A 20,541-nucleotide genomic window follows, 5' to 3' on the forward strand; every position below is an offset into this window, starting at 1 on the left:
ACAGCTCACAGCTTATTTTAATGCAGATGCACTAACAACTTTGATTGTACAAAAACACTTTATAATATCAAAAGTTTTTTTAAAAATTTTTTTTAAACAATCTCAGTCTCCTAGGAAAATCAGTTAGAGTTTCAGCTTTCTGTTCATCAGTTAGAGTTTCAGCTTTCTGTTCATGAGTCTGATCTGTTAGTTTGGTCGGTAGGTTGGCTAGCCGGTTCTTTACAGGTGTTTTTTGGACAACTTCTTCCCTGGCCGAGCAGTGCTCTTCTGAGAGGTGGAGGTGGCTTTGACAGGTAGCGGTCCGTAATGGCCCGCCTCCTCAGGTGGGCCACTGGCTACTACAGGGGGGTCAGGAACAGCGGTCACCTGAGCCAGAGAGGAAAGGGTTTACGTCAGGCCCCGCCCAGGTCATGTGACCAGAACAGAGGAGTTATAACCAGCACTAAGCCTAGGTATGTAAACAGGTGCTTCAGAGCTACTAACACTGACAAGTATTATTGTATTATGCAATATTTATGTTTACAATAACACTGAATAAGGGAAAAATACATGTTTGTTGTGATAGAATGACCGATAGACAGAAGGCAGACAGATTGACAGATTGATTGACAGACAGGCAGACAGATGGACAGATTGACAGACAGGCAGACAGATGTGAGGGGAGTGTGTGACCCACAGGGCTTTTCTCTCGGAGGCAGGCGTTGTGTAGCTCCTCCTTGAGGGCAGAGATGTGTGAGTGCCGTGACTTCAGCTCTCTCTCCACACACACCAGCTTACTGCACAACAGCTGGTACACCTCTGCAAAACTGCTCACAACACCCTACACACACACACAAACATAATCAAGAACATGCACATTGTTTAAAGATTACTTCAAGCTTAATCATTTTTCATTTTTAGTGCACTCGGTTTCATAATTATCACTGTAAAAATATAATCACCACTGTAAAACATATTTTTGTGAGTTATTTTAAGACATTTTATTTAACCCTTAGAACCCTAGACTGTTTTAAGGGCATTTTCACTACCTTTAGTTAGAAGGATTTATCCTGGTCATTGTACTGTAAGTGCCATACACACATGCTATAAATTTGCAAATTTGGGTGTTGCTACCCAAAGGCTACCCTATGCTGCCACAATTTAATGTATTAATACTTGCATTGATTTAATTTTGATTTGTAAATAATAAAAATACAAAAAGCGTATTATAAAAATTAGTATATTTTGACATGTATCTCACCACTGCAAGCTGGCAGCTCGACTTGCCTTATATGTGTGTGTAGAGCTGACTGTCCTGAATCTGGCAATATCATTGCCATGGTGGAGGGATTCTCTGGGGCTGAGCAATTTACAGACATATGTGGTGTGCGCCTTACAGAAATAAATGGCATTTTTTTATTTAGTGATGAAAAATTACCTTTCTGCGCTCCATATCTGTGACACGAACTGATCTGACCTGACTTGACCCGAGTTTGCGTGTTAGCCTGTGTGTTCCTATGGTGTCTGCACTCATAATGATTCTCTACAACAACATTATACTGCATTGCCATGAACAAAGTAGAGGCAAAAAAGGTGTTTCTTTGTTGAACAAATTGGGATGCAATGGGAGCCTTGAATTGGATGCCATGCAGGAATTTGCTAGGATCTCAAAAACGGATTATGAATATGCTTTGCCATAGAGAAGCACACGATAGCGTTGGATTATAAACATGCTTTGCCTCAAAAACAGACAAAAACATGGGGTAAGTCCAGCTATATGAAGTTATTATTTTCACTTCATCTGTTCACTTCATCTGTTTTATAACCCAGAAGGATGTACGAGACGTAATGGGTATGCAGCGTTGGTTTGTGTACATGACGTATTTTGCAGGTCACTTCGTCTGTTTTTATAAGCCAGAAGGATCAATATACATGATACGTCATTTTTTTTTTGCACTTTGCATCAATCGGGTTCTAAGGGTTAAGTGGCCATTATGCATTGGCCTGTTTCATAGGTCTGTTTCATTAGACAGAAATCCATCCGGATCCTCCAATCTGACGACCAATTAGTGCACACAGTGGAACATGGCTATGGGTTTGCAGGGTCATCATGACAGACTGCATATTGACGTGACATAAATATTCTGTGTGCCCCCCACACACACACACACACACACACACACCTGGCAAGTTGCCACCTCTGGCCCGCCCATAAGTCTCTCGGGACCTGGCATCTCCAAGTGCATGTTGGGTACATGCCAGATAATGTCCCGTGGGGAGAGGGTGGGGCTGTGGAGCACAATACGCTCCTTCACCTGAGAGAGAGAGAGAGAGAGAGAGAGAGAGAGAGAGAGAGAGAGAGAGAGAGAGAGAGAGAGAGAGAGAGAGAGAGAGAGAGAGAGAGAGAGAGAGAGAGAGAGAGAGGGAAAGAGAGAGAAACAGAGAGACAGACAGACAGAGAGAGAATATGATTCAGGTCAAAATCAAGAGCATCATTAAGCATGTGAGTAACAGCATTTCTTAGTTTTAGCTGAGTCCTCACCTCTTTAAGACTACTCTCGACTGACTTCATATAGCTGGCCAAGGAATCCTTCGTTCTGAAACCAAACATTTTAAAAAGCATAAATACATGCTGATGTGACAATATGGATATCTGTATGTGCAAGAATGGCTGTGTGTGTGTGCATGAGAGAGAAAGTGAGCAAGAGAGAATAAGCGAGAGAGCGAGAGTGAGCAAGAGAGAGTGAGAGTGAGGGACAGAGAATGAGTGATTAAAAATGAGTGAGTAAGAGAGACTATGGGCACTAATTTGAAGCCGTAGTATGGACTACTTATGGCCACGCAATAATACTATGCTACTATGCCTGGGCCATATGGCTGAAAAATATATATCACAATAAAATGATTCATCAGTCTATATCGATAGTCGTTGATCATTACCAAGCTCAACAAGGTTTCATTTGGCATATAGCCAAAGTGGCTAGTAGAAAATGTTACCAGCCAGGCACATGGTTTTCAGAATTTTATTTGTATGTGTCAAATGTTACCTTCATTAGTAATGCATTGCATGTGCACTTTACGGCTATATGGATACTATTGTATTTATGATCAAACTATTTTATCATAAAGTTTGCAAACAAGTGCTAATTAAATCTTAAAACTGATTTGAATTCAGACTATTAACTAATCAAAATGTCTTTATGTGGGATGGGATCTTGACATCAGCAACTTTGTTCAGGACACGAAAGCTATGAAGAGAATGTATATACTCTAGATTGTATGGGAGTTAAGTTGTTTGTTGCAAAGACGCACATTTAGTTCCTTTATTATTGCGCTTCTCAACTGTAGGGGGACCCTGAGAACAAATCTTCTTTAGTGCTGCAACACATCCATGTACCCTTCAGTTACCCATGTGACTTAATAACATGACAAATAGTGAACACTTGTTATGTTATCAGCTGCCTGTAAATCCATCTCCTCCTCATCCACTCAATCTTTGTCCAATGCTAGTTGATCACATGATGCAACCAAACAAGCCTGCTTTTATTGTGTTGAAATTGTGTGTCACTCATTGTACGTAATATGATCAAGGAATGGGGTCATGAGGGGCAGTTCCTGAGCCAAGAAGGGAGAGCACTTGAAGTGTATTTATAGATCTGAAGTTTACTTGTTCCATTATGAGCTTTCCTGCTGGTTAGAATGCCATGCATTTTAATAAAACTATCGAAGGTTCTATTAAGAAATGTTCTTCTTGCTACTGATGAAATGTCTATCACAACACACATCACTTCCGTTTTATTGCCAATGCCAAAAATAATACCAATATATATTGTTGTGGGTGGTGCACAAAAGTGGGCCATGTGTGCTGTAAAAGTCTACAGTTCTATGCAAATGCCCATCATAATAATATGCTGTACTGCATTTTTATCATTTTTAGCATGTAAGACATAATCCGCCTAAAAACTTAAGTTAGGGGTAAAGGTTTGATGTCAAATAAGGAAGACGCTCGGCCCTGCCAGACAGGAGGTCTGTGCCACCTGCAGTAGAATAAAAGATTGTAGGTTCTAACATCCCGTTAGGAAGGCCTGACGTAGGAACGACTGACATCTAACAATGTTTGGGTGTGACCTGCAGGGGGCAGCACATCATTGACATGTTGCATCGTGCACCATTCAAATTAGAGCCCTATGGGTGTGTGTGTGTGTGTGTGTGTGTGTGTGTGTGTGTGTGTGTGTGTGTGTGTGTGTGTGTGTGTGTGTGTGTGTAGGCATGAGTCTCTTACTTGACCGCCATGCGGAGTGCGTTCTCTGCCGTGCATATGCTCTGCTGCAACTCTTGTTTGTCCTGCCGGGCTTGGCTCAGGTGTTTGCCCAACTGACGCAGAGACTGGTCCTTCCTGTGCAGCTCGGCCTTACACTCCGACAGGCTCTGAGGGACACACAAGGACATGGTTCTATACGTGTATACACGTACACACTACATACATATACACCTGTACACACTACATACATATACACCTGTACACACTATATACATACACACACTGTACATACATATTGTACATGGATGTTTTTATGGTTTTGTAATGTGTTCTGTATTGTGTTTGCATGCTAATAAAGCCATCTGAATGTCAAGGGAGAGAAAGACAGGAAGAGATCGCTCGGAGACCGCTGGTCCCCACGTGCAGCTCTATGCTGAGGCCCAGCTCCTCTAACTGTACATGCTTCTACGTGTGTGTGTGTGTGTGTCTGTTGATAGCCAAATTGAGTGTGCCATCCCTCTTGTGCTAGCCTGTAGCTGTGTGTTGGGCGTGGAGCGTGTTCTGTACCTTCACGGCCATAGTGAGTGTGCGGTCCTTCTCCTGCTGGTCCCCGGCGTGCAGCTCCATGCTGAGGCCCAGCTCCTGTAGCTGCTGGGCCTGCTGGTGGAGCAGCTCCTGAGCCTGCTGCTCTCGTTGGAGCGCCGCACTCAGCTCACACAGGAGCTCCTCCAGATGTGCCGCTGGCACACACGCCTACACACACACACACAAACACACACGCAGGCACGCACACACACGCCACTCTTCATTAATATACAGTACATACAGTATTCTGTGTATGTTGGTTCTGTGGCTTTTTCCTGTCAGGCACTGTGTGAGGCACCTACAGTGTGTTTGGGGTCCTGGGGTGGGGGGATGAGTGGCTGGCGGCGGAGCTGGGTGAGCTCCATGCGCATGTTCCTGCGCTCCACCTCGGCTGCATGCAGGCGCTGTGTGAAGCCCAGGATGTGCTGCTGAAGGGAGGATACCACAGTCTACACACACACACACACACACACACACACACACAGACAGACAGACACACACACACAGACACACACACACGATAAGACACACATACATACACAAGTACATAAACAAGAAACAATCACATACACAATATCACATATTCATATATTTATTTCACATTTTACTTTTTTCTCCTTCAAAATTGTCAATATTCCTGAAAAAAGCATTTAATATCAGTGCATTCTTAATGTGTACATATGTAGCTTTACCTTGCTGTTGTACTGGTTAGCTGAAATGGGCTGAGTCTTTCTGAGTCGGTAGAGTCCTTGTGCCAGCTGTCTTGACAACGAGCCCCTCTCCGTGTAACAACCATAGCAACCGTCACTGTCAGCAGCCAGCCTCTCCAGTAACCTGGAAAACTTACTACCCATGTCTGAATGCCACACACACACACACACACACACACACACACACACACACACACACACACACAGAGAGAGAACAAGGTACTTAAACCGATTAACTGATTGCCAAAAAGTTGTCGATTAATTAAATACCTAATTGATTAATTGTCGCAATCCTACTCTACTATGCAAGACACCACTGAGGTGTTTCTCAACTCCCTGATATAATCTTTGACAGGCACCCCAAATAAACTCATATCCACTCCAACTTTTAAAACTTTGCTGCACACATCATCACCTGCTAAATATCCTCTCATCATGTCACGCTCCAGTTGATCCAACTACAATGGCTCCCCATATCTCAATGGATCAATCTAACTAATGACATTTCTCTCCATAATCTCCCCCCTATCACAGAACTCCTACAGACGTACACTCCCCCCTGTTCCCTTACGGTCATCTACAACAGGATTACTGGCCCTACAGCAGGATTACTGGCCCTTACAAACATCAGGTGTACGCAAGGCTGCACCCACATAATGGAACTCACTTCCCCACTCACTTCAATTCAATTCAATTTAAAACTGCTCTTAAAACTCACAACTTGCTTATTTTATATTCTAATGTTAATGTATGTTTTACTGATTTTGCAAGGTGACCTTAGGTGCTCTGAAAGGTACCATGAAATAAATCAAATATATTATTATTAATCATAATTATTACATTTATAAGTAGAGATGCACCGATATGGAATTTTAGGGCCGATAACGATAACTGATATTTATTGGTTTGTTGTGGCCGATACCGATACGATAACTGATAATATTACTCTTGAAAAAAAAATTGTGAAAAGTGATTTGGGGAAAGCATTTAATAAGCATAATTTTATTGCAGTAATTTTACCTACCACCAAATGATGGACAGAACTCATAATAGTCCTCAATAGTAAGGCAGTCAACAACATAACAGTAGCCTAGCCCTACAGTATGTGTGGCTCCTTTAAGTGAACCTGACGTCAGTGAATTGCGAGTGAGTGGCAAGAGAGTTTGAATCGTTTTCATTTAGGACTAAACACTCATAAACAGCTCAGCTTGGAATAAGCTACAGTATAGCGACCAAATCAGTTTGTGAGGGAAACTTAGGTTTAGTTTCAACTCAAATAAAGCTATGAATAAAGCTGCAACTCCTCAGACTGTATCTTATGTCCGTCTACTCTGTTGCGCACAACCTGCTGCAGCAGAAATGAAAGGAGTTAGCCCCGAAGGTTTTAATAACTTGTTATGATGACCTGTCTGGAACTGAAGCACAAATGGTTAGCATATTTCTAGGTAATAATACAAAACCCAAGCTAAAGTAATGCAAATATAATACTAAAACACAACTTAGAACTAGGCCTACTTATGTACTCGTCCCACTAACGAGTTTGTTTATTTGTTTCCCCGACCAGCGCGGTACAGTGCAAACACACCAGCACAAGACGGCTCTAGATAGGGCTGAGCTCCGCTCTGTTAAGGTTAAATGGCGGATCATTCACGAGAGGATTTTGAGATGCACAGATTCCCAAATGAACGCATATCCACAGATTTTGTTAGAGTGGTGAAATACCTTACGTAGGCCTAGGACTTTAAAAAAAATATCGGCCAGAATTCTGTTATCGGACCGATAATAATATTTTCATTTTTTCACTTATCGGCTAATAATATATCGGCCGCCGATATATCGTGCATCCCTATTTATAAGGAGACATAACAAAAATAGTGTGAGTGTGTGTGTCTTTTAATATGAAAGAAGTCCAATACTACGAGTCCCTCTAAGGTTAGTAGATGTGTATGACTGTTTGTGAGGGGAAGCGTATGTCACCTGTGCAATCCTCTGTGCCGGTTAAGATGAGCGTCTTCAGTGCAGAGCTCTGGGTCCACGTCCACTCCTCCGTCCCTCTCTCCCCATCCTTCCTCTTCCTCCTGCCCTCGGGCTCACACACGCTCACGCGCACTGCCCCCTCTCCGTACGGGTTGTCGGCCGCGAAACACACGCGTGAGCTTCTGCCGAGTGCCCGGAACCTCTGGGCGGCCAGCACCCCGATGACCGCACACCGGAACCCCCACACGCCCCTCCGCTGCGTGCGCGCCTCCGCCTCAGGTGTGGGATTGCACGTTTGCGTGTGTGTTTTCTCCTCCTGACCCGTGCTGGACAGCGCCCGCAGTATGGCCTGGACCTCGCGCTCCAGCTTGGTGTGGGCGTCCAGGCGGGCGGTCAACACGCGCTTCTGCCGGGTGAGGTCGCGGACGCGGCGCAGGAGAGGGCACAGGCAGCCGGACAGCAGGGCGGCGCCCCGGAGCAGAGCCGAGGACAGGCCATCGGACGCCCGGAGACGCTCCCGGAGGTCAGCAGCACGCGTCGCCGCAGAGGCCTTTTCCCGCTCGACTGCACACATGCGCTCCTTGGACGCGTCTACCTCATGCCGCAGCTCCTGACACACACACATACACACAGAAATGCTAATTGTCAATAAAAACATTGTACTTTACAAGTGATATAAGCAATGTAGTGGGTCTTTCTAATTGCTAGGGATTACATATATTCATATTTAAAACTATTTATGTAAATATGTATATTTTCTCTGACATGAGAACAATGTTTGGCCAGACACTTAAGATTTAAGACTTTGAATACCCGTGTTTCAATTTAGGGCCTTTGTATGTGTGTGTGTGTGCGCACCTGGGTCCTGAGGTGGAGCTCGTCGGTGAGGCTGCTCTGCTGCCTGAGCAGCTCCTCCTTCTGGGCCAGCCAGCTCTGCTCGCGGAGACGCAGCTGCACCGTGAGGCCCTCCACCGCTCCGCCATGGGCCTCATGCAGCTCCCGCAGGGAACGTGCCTTACGCTCACACTCAGCCTCCAGGTGAAGCACCTACACACACACACAGACAGACAGACAGACAGACAGACAGACAGACAGACAGACAGACACACACACACACAGAATCATTATACATACTCCTTACACATATAAATGATATTCTGTAATATATGGTACATTAACCTGTACTTACACACAAACACACACACTGCACAGACTACAGCTGTAAGCTCACACACACATGCATAAACTATGGACACTGTATGTGAAGAGGAAAGGAGATTCTGTCATACACCACCTACAGGTAGGTGCAAATGCATCACACACCTGCTCTTTAGCTGCGTGCAGGTCGGTGAGAAGGACGTCGGTCTGATCCTGCAGCACGGCACAAAGTTCTGCCCAGGAGAAACTACTCAGCAGGCCATGAGGGGATTGGATAAGAACGCAGCCAGCCACCAGCCTTTGGTAGAGGGAGTGGAGGAACGCCAGCTTCTCCTGACACACACACACACACACACAAACAAGTCATGTCTATACGGGGTCTAAAGCACTGCAGCCGACTGCCACGCTGGGAAGAATTGCTGCCCAATCTCACTGTGGTCTGTCTCTGGGACTGATATACTCCCATACAGTGGCTGTTCAAATCACCATTCAGTTCTACAGTCTTTACTGCTTTATTTTGCTCTTTTAACTTCATTTAAATGTTAATTTCCTTTATTTTTCCTATATGGAACTTTGTTCTCTGCATTTTACCCATCCAAGGGGTGAGCTCGGAGCACACACATACCCAGAGCCCACACATACACCCGGAGCAATCCTGGCGCCCGGGGAGCAGTTGGGGGTTAGGTGCCTTGCTCAAGGGCACCTCATCTGTGGATGTGGATGTGGGGAGTGCACTGTTCAATCACTTCCCCCACCCACATTTTTCCTACGAGTCAGGGATTGAACCGTCCACCCTTTGGTCACAAGTCCAATTCCTTAACCAGTAGGCCATGGATGCCTTGATGCCAAACCTGACAAATGTGTGTGTGTGTGTGTGTGTGTGTGTGTGTGTGTGTGTACCTGCTCCTCTCTCTGGAACTGCTCCCGTAGTGTGTGGACGTGGGCCTGCATGTCTGCACAGTGCTGCTTGAGCTCCTGCAGCTGGGACTGCGCCCTGTCTGCTGCGGTGGCTGCATCTGTGCAGTTGGAGCGCAAGCGCTGCACCTCGTCTGTCAGCTCAGACACACGCGCAGCATGCTCCTGGAGAGAGAGGAGGGTGGGGGGGGGGGGGGGCAGAGAGAATGAAAGAGAGAAAGGAGGTGAAAGAACAAAAGAAGAGGCAGGAGGGAGACAAAACAGAGATGGACAGAAAGAAGACAACAGTTGGAGGAAGACAGAAGATAGTATAAGTATGTATACTCTTTTGATCCTGTGAGGGAAATTTGGTCTCTGCATTTATCCCAATGAATGAATTAGTGAAACACACTCAGCACACAGTGAACACACAGTGAGGTGAAGCACACACTAATCCTGGCGCAGTGAGCTGCCTGCTACAGCGGCGCTCGGGGAGCAGTGAGGGGTTAGGTGCCTTGCTCAAGGGCACTTTAGCCGTTCCTACTGGCCGGGGTTCAAACCGGCAACCCTCCGGTTACAAGTCCGAAGCGCTAACCAGTAGGCCACGGCTGCCCCAGAAAGGACAGTGAGGAAGGTAAAAAGGTGGACCAAATTAACCTTGTATCAATTAACACCACATGGATATATTTTACTGTCAGTGTTTAAAGTGATGTTTTAGCCATCTGTAGGGTGCATCACACATATTCTTACCTGGGATGCTTTCTTCATGGTGTTGCTGACTTCATCTTTATGTGAGATATCCTGAGAGAGCATTTTATTTCTCTCTTCTGTCTGCTGCATCTAAATAAACAGATAATCAAACACATGCACACACACACACACAAGTTAGGTTAAGTTACAGTAATTATAGTTAAACATAGTTCAGTCAGGACCACTTTGTCCAGATAGTTAATTACTATTTGCAATGCATAATGTTTCATTTGGCAGTATGGCTCTGTTCTGGGAGCCCCCTGCCCTACCACATGGAAAGCCTAAGGCAGAGAGAGCAGCAAGATAAAGCCCCCATAGGGTACAGAACAGACCAGACATCAATGATAACAACTAGGCATTGAGAAGTCAGATGTATGAGGAGGAGATGGGTTGCAAAAAGGCTTGCAGAGAAGCTGCTTGCAGCTTAAATAGGGCACCCTGAATTCCCACCAAGATAAGAGTGAGTGATCAGCTGATCAATCAGCTGGGTAGTCAGCTGAGTGTAACAGAGGCAAACTGAGCTAGCGTGCTAGTTGCCCGTGTAAATCCTCACAGCCCTAACCTTAAGAACGCTTCTAACCGCTGAGTTGGAAGCCTGTGCCAGTGGTTAGAGCGTTCGACTCCCATGCCAGTGTGTGTCGAGGTGGCGGGTTCGAGGGCCCGGAGCGGCGGACGAATTACGACCTCTGTTCCATGAGCAGTTAGCCAAGTTGCTGGGCGTGACTCCGTGGCCTGCCTGAACTAACGCTATGCTCCATTCATATCCCCTCCACACCCGAAAGAGTTAGAATTAGAGTTCTTTCTCCACTGTGGCAAATATGTTTTTGTACTGTGAAATATTTATGCCTGTATGTATCTATAAGTACGCATGTGTATACGTATGTGTGTGTGTTTATTTATGTAGAAATATGTATGTGCGCTACCTGTGATTGTGCCATCTCCAGGCTGTGTTGGTAGTGACTCAGTGTTCTTCTGAGGGCATCCACTAGAACAGAAGGACTGGGTTTGCAGTCTTCTGTAGCACAAACACACACAGTATACATAAATGCATAAACACAAAGCCAACAGACATAAATGATGATATTTCAAGAAGGTTTCATTTTTAGGCCTTGTGAAACTTCCCATATATTCTATAATCTCACTTGCTCCCCCCTGCCCCCCAATACACACACACAGCCCTTTTTCTACACTTTGGAGAGTTTCCGAGAATCCAAGTGTAACCTGTGGTGTGTGTGTTTGTCTCCCCCTGCTGACTGTGCTCCTGCAGCAGCTGCACAAGGTCAGTGAGGACGCCGTCATACACCTCTTCCAGACACTTCTGCCTCTGTACAGCCTACACAGACAGACACACATACAGATACAGACATACATACAGACACACATACAGACACAGAGACACACAGGCACACACATACAGACACAGACACACACATACAGACACAGACACAGAGAGAGAGGGAGAGAGAGAGAGAGTCAGAAAGCAAGTTGGCCACATAGCCTCACTGAAAGTCAGATGACCTTTATATGTTTTCATCTGCTTCCTGTGACCTTTTTCTGAAACCCGTCATTTGTCAAAAGATTCCGTCTGAACTGGAAGAAAAGTTCCCATGCTTAACGTATGTTATGTGATTGTGATTGTGTGTGTGTGTGTGTGAGGGAGAGTGTGTGTACCGCGTTCAGCTGCTCTTGTGTGTGTGTGTGCGTGCCCTGCTGCTCCTGTATGGTCTCTATGAGGCGATCGGAGGTGGCCTTCTCTTCCTTCAGCAGTGTTCTCAGCTCCGTGGTAGTGCTCACGTGCTCTTTCTCCACTCTGCACACATCCACATCCATTACTCAGAAGAATTAGAAATGTTTCCACGGTTGGGAGGAAGTACTTTTATGACAAATGTAACTGATCTCAATAATCAACAAAAACCTTCTTGCTGTTAATGTTTGCAAACAACAAACAGTATAAGAATTCTCTCACTTGCACACACACGACACTCAAACACACAGAGAATCTAACATACTGTACGAGTCTGACATGCATGTCATTGGCTCGTTGGCTCTCGCGCGTCTGTGCACTCTCCGCCTCTTTGAGCTTTTCTCGGAGGACCTGCAGGCCTAAGGTCATTTCTTGTTGGACACTCCGCTCTGCCTGCAAGGCAGCCTCGGCCGTCTTCAGCTTCATCTGCAATCACACACACACGCCGTCTGCATGTTAAAACTAGTCACCTCGTTTTTCTCTCTATTCTCAGCAAGAGAGAACAAACTACCTGTGAGAGCAATATACACATACACACATACACACACATACATAACACCACCATTATTTTCATAGATTTTTGGTGTTCATTTCACCCACTGTGAGGCCCCTGAAAGTTAGTCTCAAGTCATGCAGCTGTCATTGCTTTTGGGGTGAGAGGCTCCATCTTAAAAAAACGAAACTAACTTCTAATAGCATCACTACTAGCACTAACCACATCCCCTTCACATTGCTGATTAGCTCATACCCTAACTCATGTCCTCTCACACACACACACACACACACACCTCCAACTGTTTCCTATGTTTCTGCTCTCTCTCCACGCAATGGCTGAGCTCACTGGCCTGCTGCCTCAGGCCTCGTCGGTCACGCTCTCGCTCACTCTGCTCCGCATCCATCCTCTCCTTCAGCAGCCGCAGGGTGTCATCCTGCTCCTGAGAGAGAGAGAGGCAGAGAGAGAGGTAGAGAGAGAGAGAGAGAGTGGGAAACAGAGGAAGAGAGAGGCATAGAGAGAGAGAGGGAAACAGAGGAAGAGGCATAGAGAGAGAGAGAGGGAAACAGAGGAAGAGAGAGGCAGAGAAAGAGAGTGGGAAACAGAGGAAGAGAGAGGCAGAGAAAGAGAGAGTGGGAAACAGAGGAAGAGAGAGGCAAAGAGAGAGGGAGTGGGAAAAAGAGGAAGAGAGAGGCAGATGGTGCAAAAGAAAGAGGGAGCGCATAACAGTATGAGATAGATGGAGTGACATAGGTGCTAAAATATAATAGGATTTATGGCTCAGCTGTATATGTAACATGCACTTCACTGTGTTAACTTTATTTTTATGACTGATAATCCCTCCTTTAGCAAGTTGATGCTAATGCATCACCAAGCACAATAATATGTGGGGAATGCATTAGTAAAGCATACATTCATCATGCAATCCTCCTATAGTCAAAAGCAATACTATGGCAGGAAGAATTTTAGGCCCCACGACCATGAAGCAAATGTCAGTGCAATCCCATCACTGTCCAACAGGGGGTGATGCGTTTTCCTCATATGCGGTCTGCCATCCTAGTTTTGCAACCCATAATATAATTATATCAATTGTAAATATCAAGTTTCTAATACTTCACAAAATAGTTATGTTCCAATGTGTATCTCTACGGTGGAAATTGCAAGTAATGGAAGCAACTGAATTAGGGCTTAAAGAAACACGCCAACTTTTTGGGATATTAGCTCATTTGCCATCTTCCCCAGGGAGGAGGGGATGTATACGCTTCTCTAACTCAGGGGTAGACGCAAATAAGCTACTTTTCCAAAAAGTTGGCGTGTTGCTTTAAACATGTGCCACCGGCTAAAACTCTACCCAAAGATATTTCTAAAATCCAGAATAACATAATGATTTACATAAAGATTATTATTCATTTGCAGCTAGGTGTGCTCAATTTGTTTCACCTCTGGTTGGAACTAAAACTATGCTAGCAGTCATTCATGTTGCTAGCTTCATCCTGCTAGCTAGGACATTTCATGTTACATGCTATGCAGCAGCTTTTGTATCTACCCGTCAACACCATAAAGTCTCTGGTTCCCACCCTTAATTGTTTTGGGGCAATTCCGGTCCAAAATATCCTTTATCCTCCAGGATGTGTATCTTTTGAGATAGATTTCCTGTTATTTATTCCATGCTTATGACAGTCATTTTTAAATGTTATTTCCCCACTTTTTTTTTTTTTTTTCTGGGGGGAGGGATGGGGGGTGGTGGTAAATTAGGGTGTTGTCTAGGACGCCGGTAAGGTCAGAAACGTTTAGTTCTACTTGGCTGTTACTATGGGTCTCTATCTGCTGCAGTCTTTTGATGCTCTCGCTCACTCCTTAAATCACTCACGCACATACTCACCTCGTGTGCCTGGCAGCTCTTTCCGTGGAGGACATTGAAGATACCTACCTATTCGGAACCATGATAACAGGTCTTATGCTGGTTGGATTAGGCATTGCCCTGATTTATCGAGGAATTCAAAAAACGGTGACAGCTGTTCAAAGTCCCATAAGGCTGCCCTTCATGATTGAAGCAGTGGGCAGAGCTGTCGGCACCCAGACTGGGACCGTCCAGCATTTGATGGATACCAGGATGGATTTGATGGATACTAGGTTGGATAACATCATGGAGATGCTTACTAGGGCTGGGACAACGCGTCGACGTAATCGATGACGTCGACGCAAAATATGAGCGTCGATTCATCAAGCATAACGTGTGCTGCTAAATATTTTTAATTTTACACCTTCAGTGTTTTCCATACGTTGACTAATCTGTGGCTGGGCACCACAAAATCAAAACCGGCCACCACACACTCAGTTTATTGATTCTGAATGTTTGCAAAATCCCGATGTAATTGGAAAAGTGCTTGTCCAAAGGAGAAGTACGAACCATTATTTGAACTAACTACGTTATGAATTTCATCCACACATCAGCAGCCTTTTAACTGTGTTAATATTAATTGCAAGGATTCCCACACGAACGTCTTAAAATGACAGCCACTCAATTAGACATATACTACTGAACTTTATTGAATGCTACCTCTGACTAAGAATGCATTACACTTTGCACTTGTATAGTCTTTTATTTTGGAATCTTAAGAGCAATAAACATACAATATATTGCAATGTTAAAGAATTCATGTTTTTTCATTCAGATATGTAAATAAACATGTATAAGTTGCTATTAGTGAATTAATGGGGAAATAATTGATAATCGAATCGAAATTGAATCGGACTGAAAAAATGAATCGTTAGATTAATCGATGCATCGAAAAAATAATCGCTAGATTAATCGTTTAAAAAATAATCGTTTATCCCAGCCCTAATGCTTACTGCTTTACAACGGCAATTGGACCAGAATGGACTAAGAGGGTAGTCGTGTAAATTGGAATGTGGCTACCTGCCCCAAGACCAAACAAATACAATCTTATCTGCTTTTGGCCCCCCTTAACCAGCACTGGCCTCGGCCAAGGCCACTGCTGGAAAAACAACTCCCCCGGAAGAGCACTGCAGTGAGACGCTCTTGCGTTCCTTTCTCTACTTCCTACAGACACCTGCTGATTGTGGACTCTGTCTGGGACATGATCAAGGCTGTCTCCATAGCAACTTGCTGTGTTATCGCTTTGACAATCCTGCGGACTGAGGCACTAAGATTGTGATACCAGGCAGAGCGACTCTCCAGGCCTACACATTATGAACTCCTAACATATATACAGACATGCAGTCCCCCCCCACACCCCCCCCCCCCCCACTACCCCCATACCTCGCCTTCGTTGCTTTGTACCCCCAGTCTGACAAGCGGGTCTGTGACCAGCGCCGCAGGACCGGATGGCTGCTTGCCTGCACTGGACTCCCTACCTACCACCCCCCCCCCCCCCCCCGTTGCAAGTTTTGTGTGTCTTTCATGTTGTTGTAAAGTGTACTGACTATGTGCTTATGTTGCTAAGGTGTATTTGTCCTGTTCCCACACTGTACTCCCCACAGGAGCATAGTCCGTGGGCTGCTTTTTTCTCCTCCCCTCATGTTATGCTGTATTCTCCCTCAATGCCCTGTCTTCCTGTCCTGTCTACCCCCTTGTCATATTGTATGTATGTTTGTGTATGGACAGGTTGACAGTTAATTTCACTGTGATAATAAAGTGACAATAAGGAAAAATGTGTTTTCACATGTGACAATAAAGGCCTACTACTACTACCTGAAGAATTGCCTGCAGTCTGTTCTTGTCTGCAATGAGCTGGTCGTTTTCTGCATGGGCCGTGAGCAGCAGCTGGTCCCTCTCGGTGAGCTCCGCACTGAGGCCCTGCTGGTCCTCCTCCCGGGCCTGCCGGCTAATCTCCAGAGCCCTCTGCATGTCCTGGGCCGTCTGACAGAGTTCCACATTCAAGTCTGCCCGCCACACAAATATGAAAATGAAAAATAACAACAACAAAGGGGCAATCAAATGACACCCCTTCCTTCAGTGCTCCTGAAAGCAAAGTGTTGATAGGTAAGGTAGGGTAAGTTTATTTATATACTGTAACCCACAGCACTCCAAGGCAGTGACACACAAGACAAAAGATGCCAGACGGAGCGGATAGGCTGAAATAGTGTATGGCTTTACAGAGCCAGGACTAAGCACAACCAAGGCCGTAGTCATGATGTCAACATTGGGGGGGACCAAATCTGTGGTGGTGTCTGGGGGACCCCCAAACAGAATTTTACATTTCCTGCCATGGAGAAATATTATTTGACTAAAAATCACAAACAAGTCATTAGTTAATTCAGTCAATTAGGGTATTCCAAACTTTTGACGGACATGGGCATGGATGGATTATGAACCCCTGGGTACATTATGCAAAAAGTCCCCCCAGCCAAGATTTTTTGGGAACATTTTGGGTGATGTGGAGTCACAAGCTGGCAGCAGATTAAATACTCATGATAGAGAAAAAGACGGTTTTAAAAGGACGTGACCGAAGCTGAGGCAAGCCAGGCAATAGGCCTATAGGCCCGACGGTAATTGTAAAGCAATTTACAAAAAATTCACTGAACAAAAATGCTGATGTGGTACATGAAAATTTAGCTAAAAATGTGGAGAATGCAATGCAATCAAGCATTTTGGATGATGTGGAGTTACAAGCCGGCAGCAGATTAAATGCTTGAGAAAGAAAAAGATGCGGTTTTAAAAGGACGTGCAGACCGAAGCTGCAGCAAGCAGGTGATATTTAGAAATTTATTTCACAAAATCCAAGACTAAGAACAGACAGACTATGTAACTGTACACATTGAGGCCAAAAATATTGAGAATTCTACAGGGAATGTTGAAGATGAAGGAGTGAATAGTGGCAAGAGGCAAGCCGAAGGCTGCTGACAAGGGCCCGACGCTATTGTAAAGCAATTTACAAAAGATTCACTGAACAAAAATGCTGATGTGGTACATGAAAATTTAGCTAAAAATGTGAAGAATGCAATGCAATCAAGCATTTTGGACGATATTTAGGCACAAGCAACAGAACAAATGCTCGCTGGCCACCTCCGAGGGAGCGAGAGAAAAAAAGATGCGCATTTAAAACCAGGGCCTACATTTCAGCGCGGGATTGCGGGTATTGCGCATAAATTATTACGTATTGAGCATACTAAAAAAAGTCCCAAACACAAAGCAAAGCACAGCACCTTTATTTGGACCATGGCGTGTAGGCCTTTATTTCTTGCGTTTTACTGTGAGACATAGGCCTATACTTTTCGTTATAGGAGCGGCATAGGCCTATATCAATGGCAATGGTTCATTAAGTTTCATGATTGAAAGAGTGTCTGGATTTCCATCCGCTTATTGCGAGATAAGGCATCCGCTTTCATTCACTCATGGAACGTGTGCTGTGCTGCAAAGGAAACCTTATTCCATATAGCCAAAGAGGTCTAAGATAGCCTACATTTAGTTATTTTTTTAAATTATGCATGATTTACTTTTTTTTATAAAATTCGTAGGCTGATGCATGGCAGCAACAATTGTGTTTAAATGTAGGTTATTGCTTCAGCCTCTAGCTCAAAGGGGCTGCGTGCGACTGGTAGCTTGAGAGCAACGTGTTGGAGACTCATGGTGTAGGATGATGACTTTTCATTGGCAACAATATTAAACCAACCAACAATATAAATTATTAAGAAGAGCTCTTTTATGAGTTAAATTGAAGCAAAATTATACTGGCTTTTATTTGTCCGAATCTGAGGGCCGGCTATAAATAGAATCCCGGCCATAATTTGAGCATTTAAGTATGCACGCGTGTTTCAGGCATAGCAAGCACTAATCTCTGACTGAAAGTGCACAGGACTTGTGCATTTGAGAGCGCTCTCTCGAGGCTGTAGACTGTGATGTTTCATGTAGGGTTCATGTCAGTTAATATAAATTAACATTTAAAAACATGTTCAGTTATATATTTTTTTTCATATATAAGTCGCACCTGACTATAAGTCGCAGGACCAGCCAAACTATGAAAAAAAGTGTGATTTATAGTCCGGAAAATACGGGTAGCTATGACTCCATTTGTCTCCAAAATGTATTGTACATTATAACATTATAAACTAGAGTTCTTTCTAAAATCTTTGTTAACCTCTATATTACACAGAATACAATGGCTCTTTGACTAATTTCTTACACCTGAGTATTTTAAAAAACTAAGGCTTAGAGAGGCTACATAGGGTTGGACCTATAGCCTAATACGATTTTTTATTTGTGTTTTGATTTTATTATACTGGCGGCTAAACACACAATTTTAATGTAGTTTGAAAGGGACATGATTCAGGAATAGGCTATTAAGACAGGACCCTCTTCTGTCTGACTCACCTCACGTTACCCCATGCATTATAGCCTGGTTTCTGACAGAAATTACGTTTTGTGCCATGTAGAAACAATACTACAGCATTTATTTGAATGGAGCGATTTCTTTCTTTAATTATTGTCCACGATTCACATTAACTGTAAGCTATCACTGCCAGCATTGTAAACGTTCTTCCCTAAGTTGTGTGCTGTTGCCATACTTGGCATGAATTCTACGTTTTGCCTGCATGGATGCGCGATTGAGTGAAATGTACAGTAACATGCAAGATGCAACAGTCATTACTAAGAGGCCTATAAACAAGTTAATTTCTGACATTACTACTAGCATATGAATGCATTATTTATGTTGAAAGACGTGAAAGAAATGACTGACACGGGCACGCACAAATTCATCATTTAAACTAAAAGGGCACTAAGTTTCACTTACGCCATCATTGCGAGAAAATAATAGGCTACAGTATGGAAAATGCTTCAAAATTCCCTTCGAGTCTGATCGGGTCCAAAAATGAATTTTGCCTTAGCCTGTGCTACACCTTTCCAACAAGTTTTTTGAGAATTGTAGGCCTACCAGTAGCTTTTGCGATATTGTTGACAGGCCTACCGCACCGCTGTATGTGCAGTAAATGGAAGCCTTTGATAGCGCACGCCACTAACGAAAAACGCAAAACCGTCAGGACAAACCATTCAGGGGTGTACTCTCTCTTGAACCATCACTAGGTTACTCATATGCGTTACGTACGTTTGATGACATTTCAGACGATGGTGCTTGTTGGCTTCCTGTAGTATAGCGTTTTCTTTATTTATTTTTCTATGTCAGTATATTGGGGGGGGGGCATTTTGGTCATATCTGAATATTGGGGGGGGACACGTCACCCCCAATGTCTATGGTGACTACGGCACTGAGCACAACAAATAAATGAGTGAGTGAGCAAACAATGGATGCAGAAGAACATGAGGACTGTAGATGTGGAGAAAAGTGTGATAGATTCTAAGCGGGGATTTAACAATTCCAGTGTTTCCCCTACAATGTATTTAACAGCGGCGCAGCGCCGCCGCTGGATTTTCAGCGCCGCTGCAACATAATATCACGAGATTCACTTAATACACTGTAAAAGCACAATGGCCAACGTCATCTCGAAATTGTTTTCTGAAAGTCTTGAGTAAGTTAAGTGCATCAAATCCGCACTTAGCCTCTCATTATTCAGGACATATATGCGGCATGATGTGTCAGGTGATTACAAGCCCAAAGACAAGTCTGCAGCCCGTATGGCTAGCCTACGTTCTGAACACGGTTACATTGTTTAGCTATCCGACTGATGGGGTCTTGCTCCGCCACAGTGTAGCCCATGGTGTCATCGTTCACTTGTAGGTTACACAATAAATAGCCTACTTATAGGCCTGGTGACAATAAAAAATGATATTAGTTATATTTCATCACGAAGCTGTTTGTATGCCGTGAATTCGCTTGTAGCCTATGCCATATGTTAAGCTTGAGCAATTCCTCTGATCCAAAGCCTGCTTTGACACATTGACACTAATGTGAAACATGCATCCTCCTCTCCTAGCCTATATCAAATAAAAGAAACCAATTCATGATTACCGAAATGAATTTAACATGGGGGGAAAAAAGTTTGTTGCGATTTAGCCTACTGTTGTGATGCG

General features: G+C 44.2%; 1 protein-coding gene across 6 annotated transcripts in view; it reads right to left on the reverse strand.

The window, feature by feature from the left end:
- The window catches only part of LOC121690379 (coiled-coil domain-containing protein 171), a 25,186-nt gene continuing 4,645 nt past the window's right edge, over positions 1-20,541 (reverse strand). For 4 of the 6 annotated variants that reach the window (XM_042070891.1, XM_042070896.1, XM_042070895.1 and 1 more), the window contains exons 5-23: positions 16,264-16,457; positions 12,847-12,993; positions 12,324-12,484; positions 11,986-12,124; positions 11,536-11,647; positions 11,238-11,329; positions 10,315-10,404; positions 9,571-9,750; positions 8,836-9,003; positions 8,371-8,559; positions 7,513-8,122; positions 5,518-5,681; positions 5,128-5,274; positions 4,808-4,993; positions 4,262-4,407; positions 2,522-2,576; positions 2,163-2,294; positions 677-820; positions 1-366 (exon numbers count right to left, since the gene is read on the reverse strand). In XM_042070891.1, the coding sequence (XP_041926825.1) occupies positions 220-366; positions 677-820; positions 2,163-2,294; positions 2,522-2,576; positions 4,262-4,407; positions 4,808-4,993; positions 5,128-5,274; positions 5,518-5,681; positions 7,513-8,122; positions 8,371-8,559; positions 8,836-9,003; positions 9,571-9,750; positions 10,315-10,404; positions 11,238-11,329; positions 11,536-11,647; positions 11,986-12,124; positions 12,324-12,484; positions 12,847-12,993; positions 16,264-16,457 (3,203 nt within the window). In that variant the 3' untranslated portion in view covers positions 1-219. The remainder of the gene's footprint in view (positions 367-676; positions 821-2,162; positions 2,295-2,521; positions 2,577-4,261; positions 4,408-4,807; positions 4,994-5,127; positions 5,275-5,517; positions 5,682-7,512; positions 8,123-8,370; positions 8,560-8,835; positions 9,004-9,570; positions 9,751-10,314; positions 10,405-11,237; positions 11,330-11,535; positions 11,648-11,985; positions 12,125-12,323; positions 12,485-12,846; positions 12,994-16,263; positions 16,458-20,541) is intronic. The other 2 variants (XM_042070892.1, XM_042070893.1) reach the window with 2 other exon arrangements.

Source organism: Alosa sapidissima, chromosome 18, assembly GCF_018492685.1.
Source record: "Alosa sapidissima isolate fAloSap1 chromosome 18, fAloSap1.pri, whole genome shotgun sequence".
Classification (NCBI taxonomy): Eukaryota; Metazoa; Chordata; class Actinopteri; order Clupeiformes; family Clupeidae; genus Alosa; species Alosa sapidissima.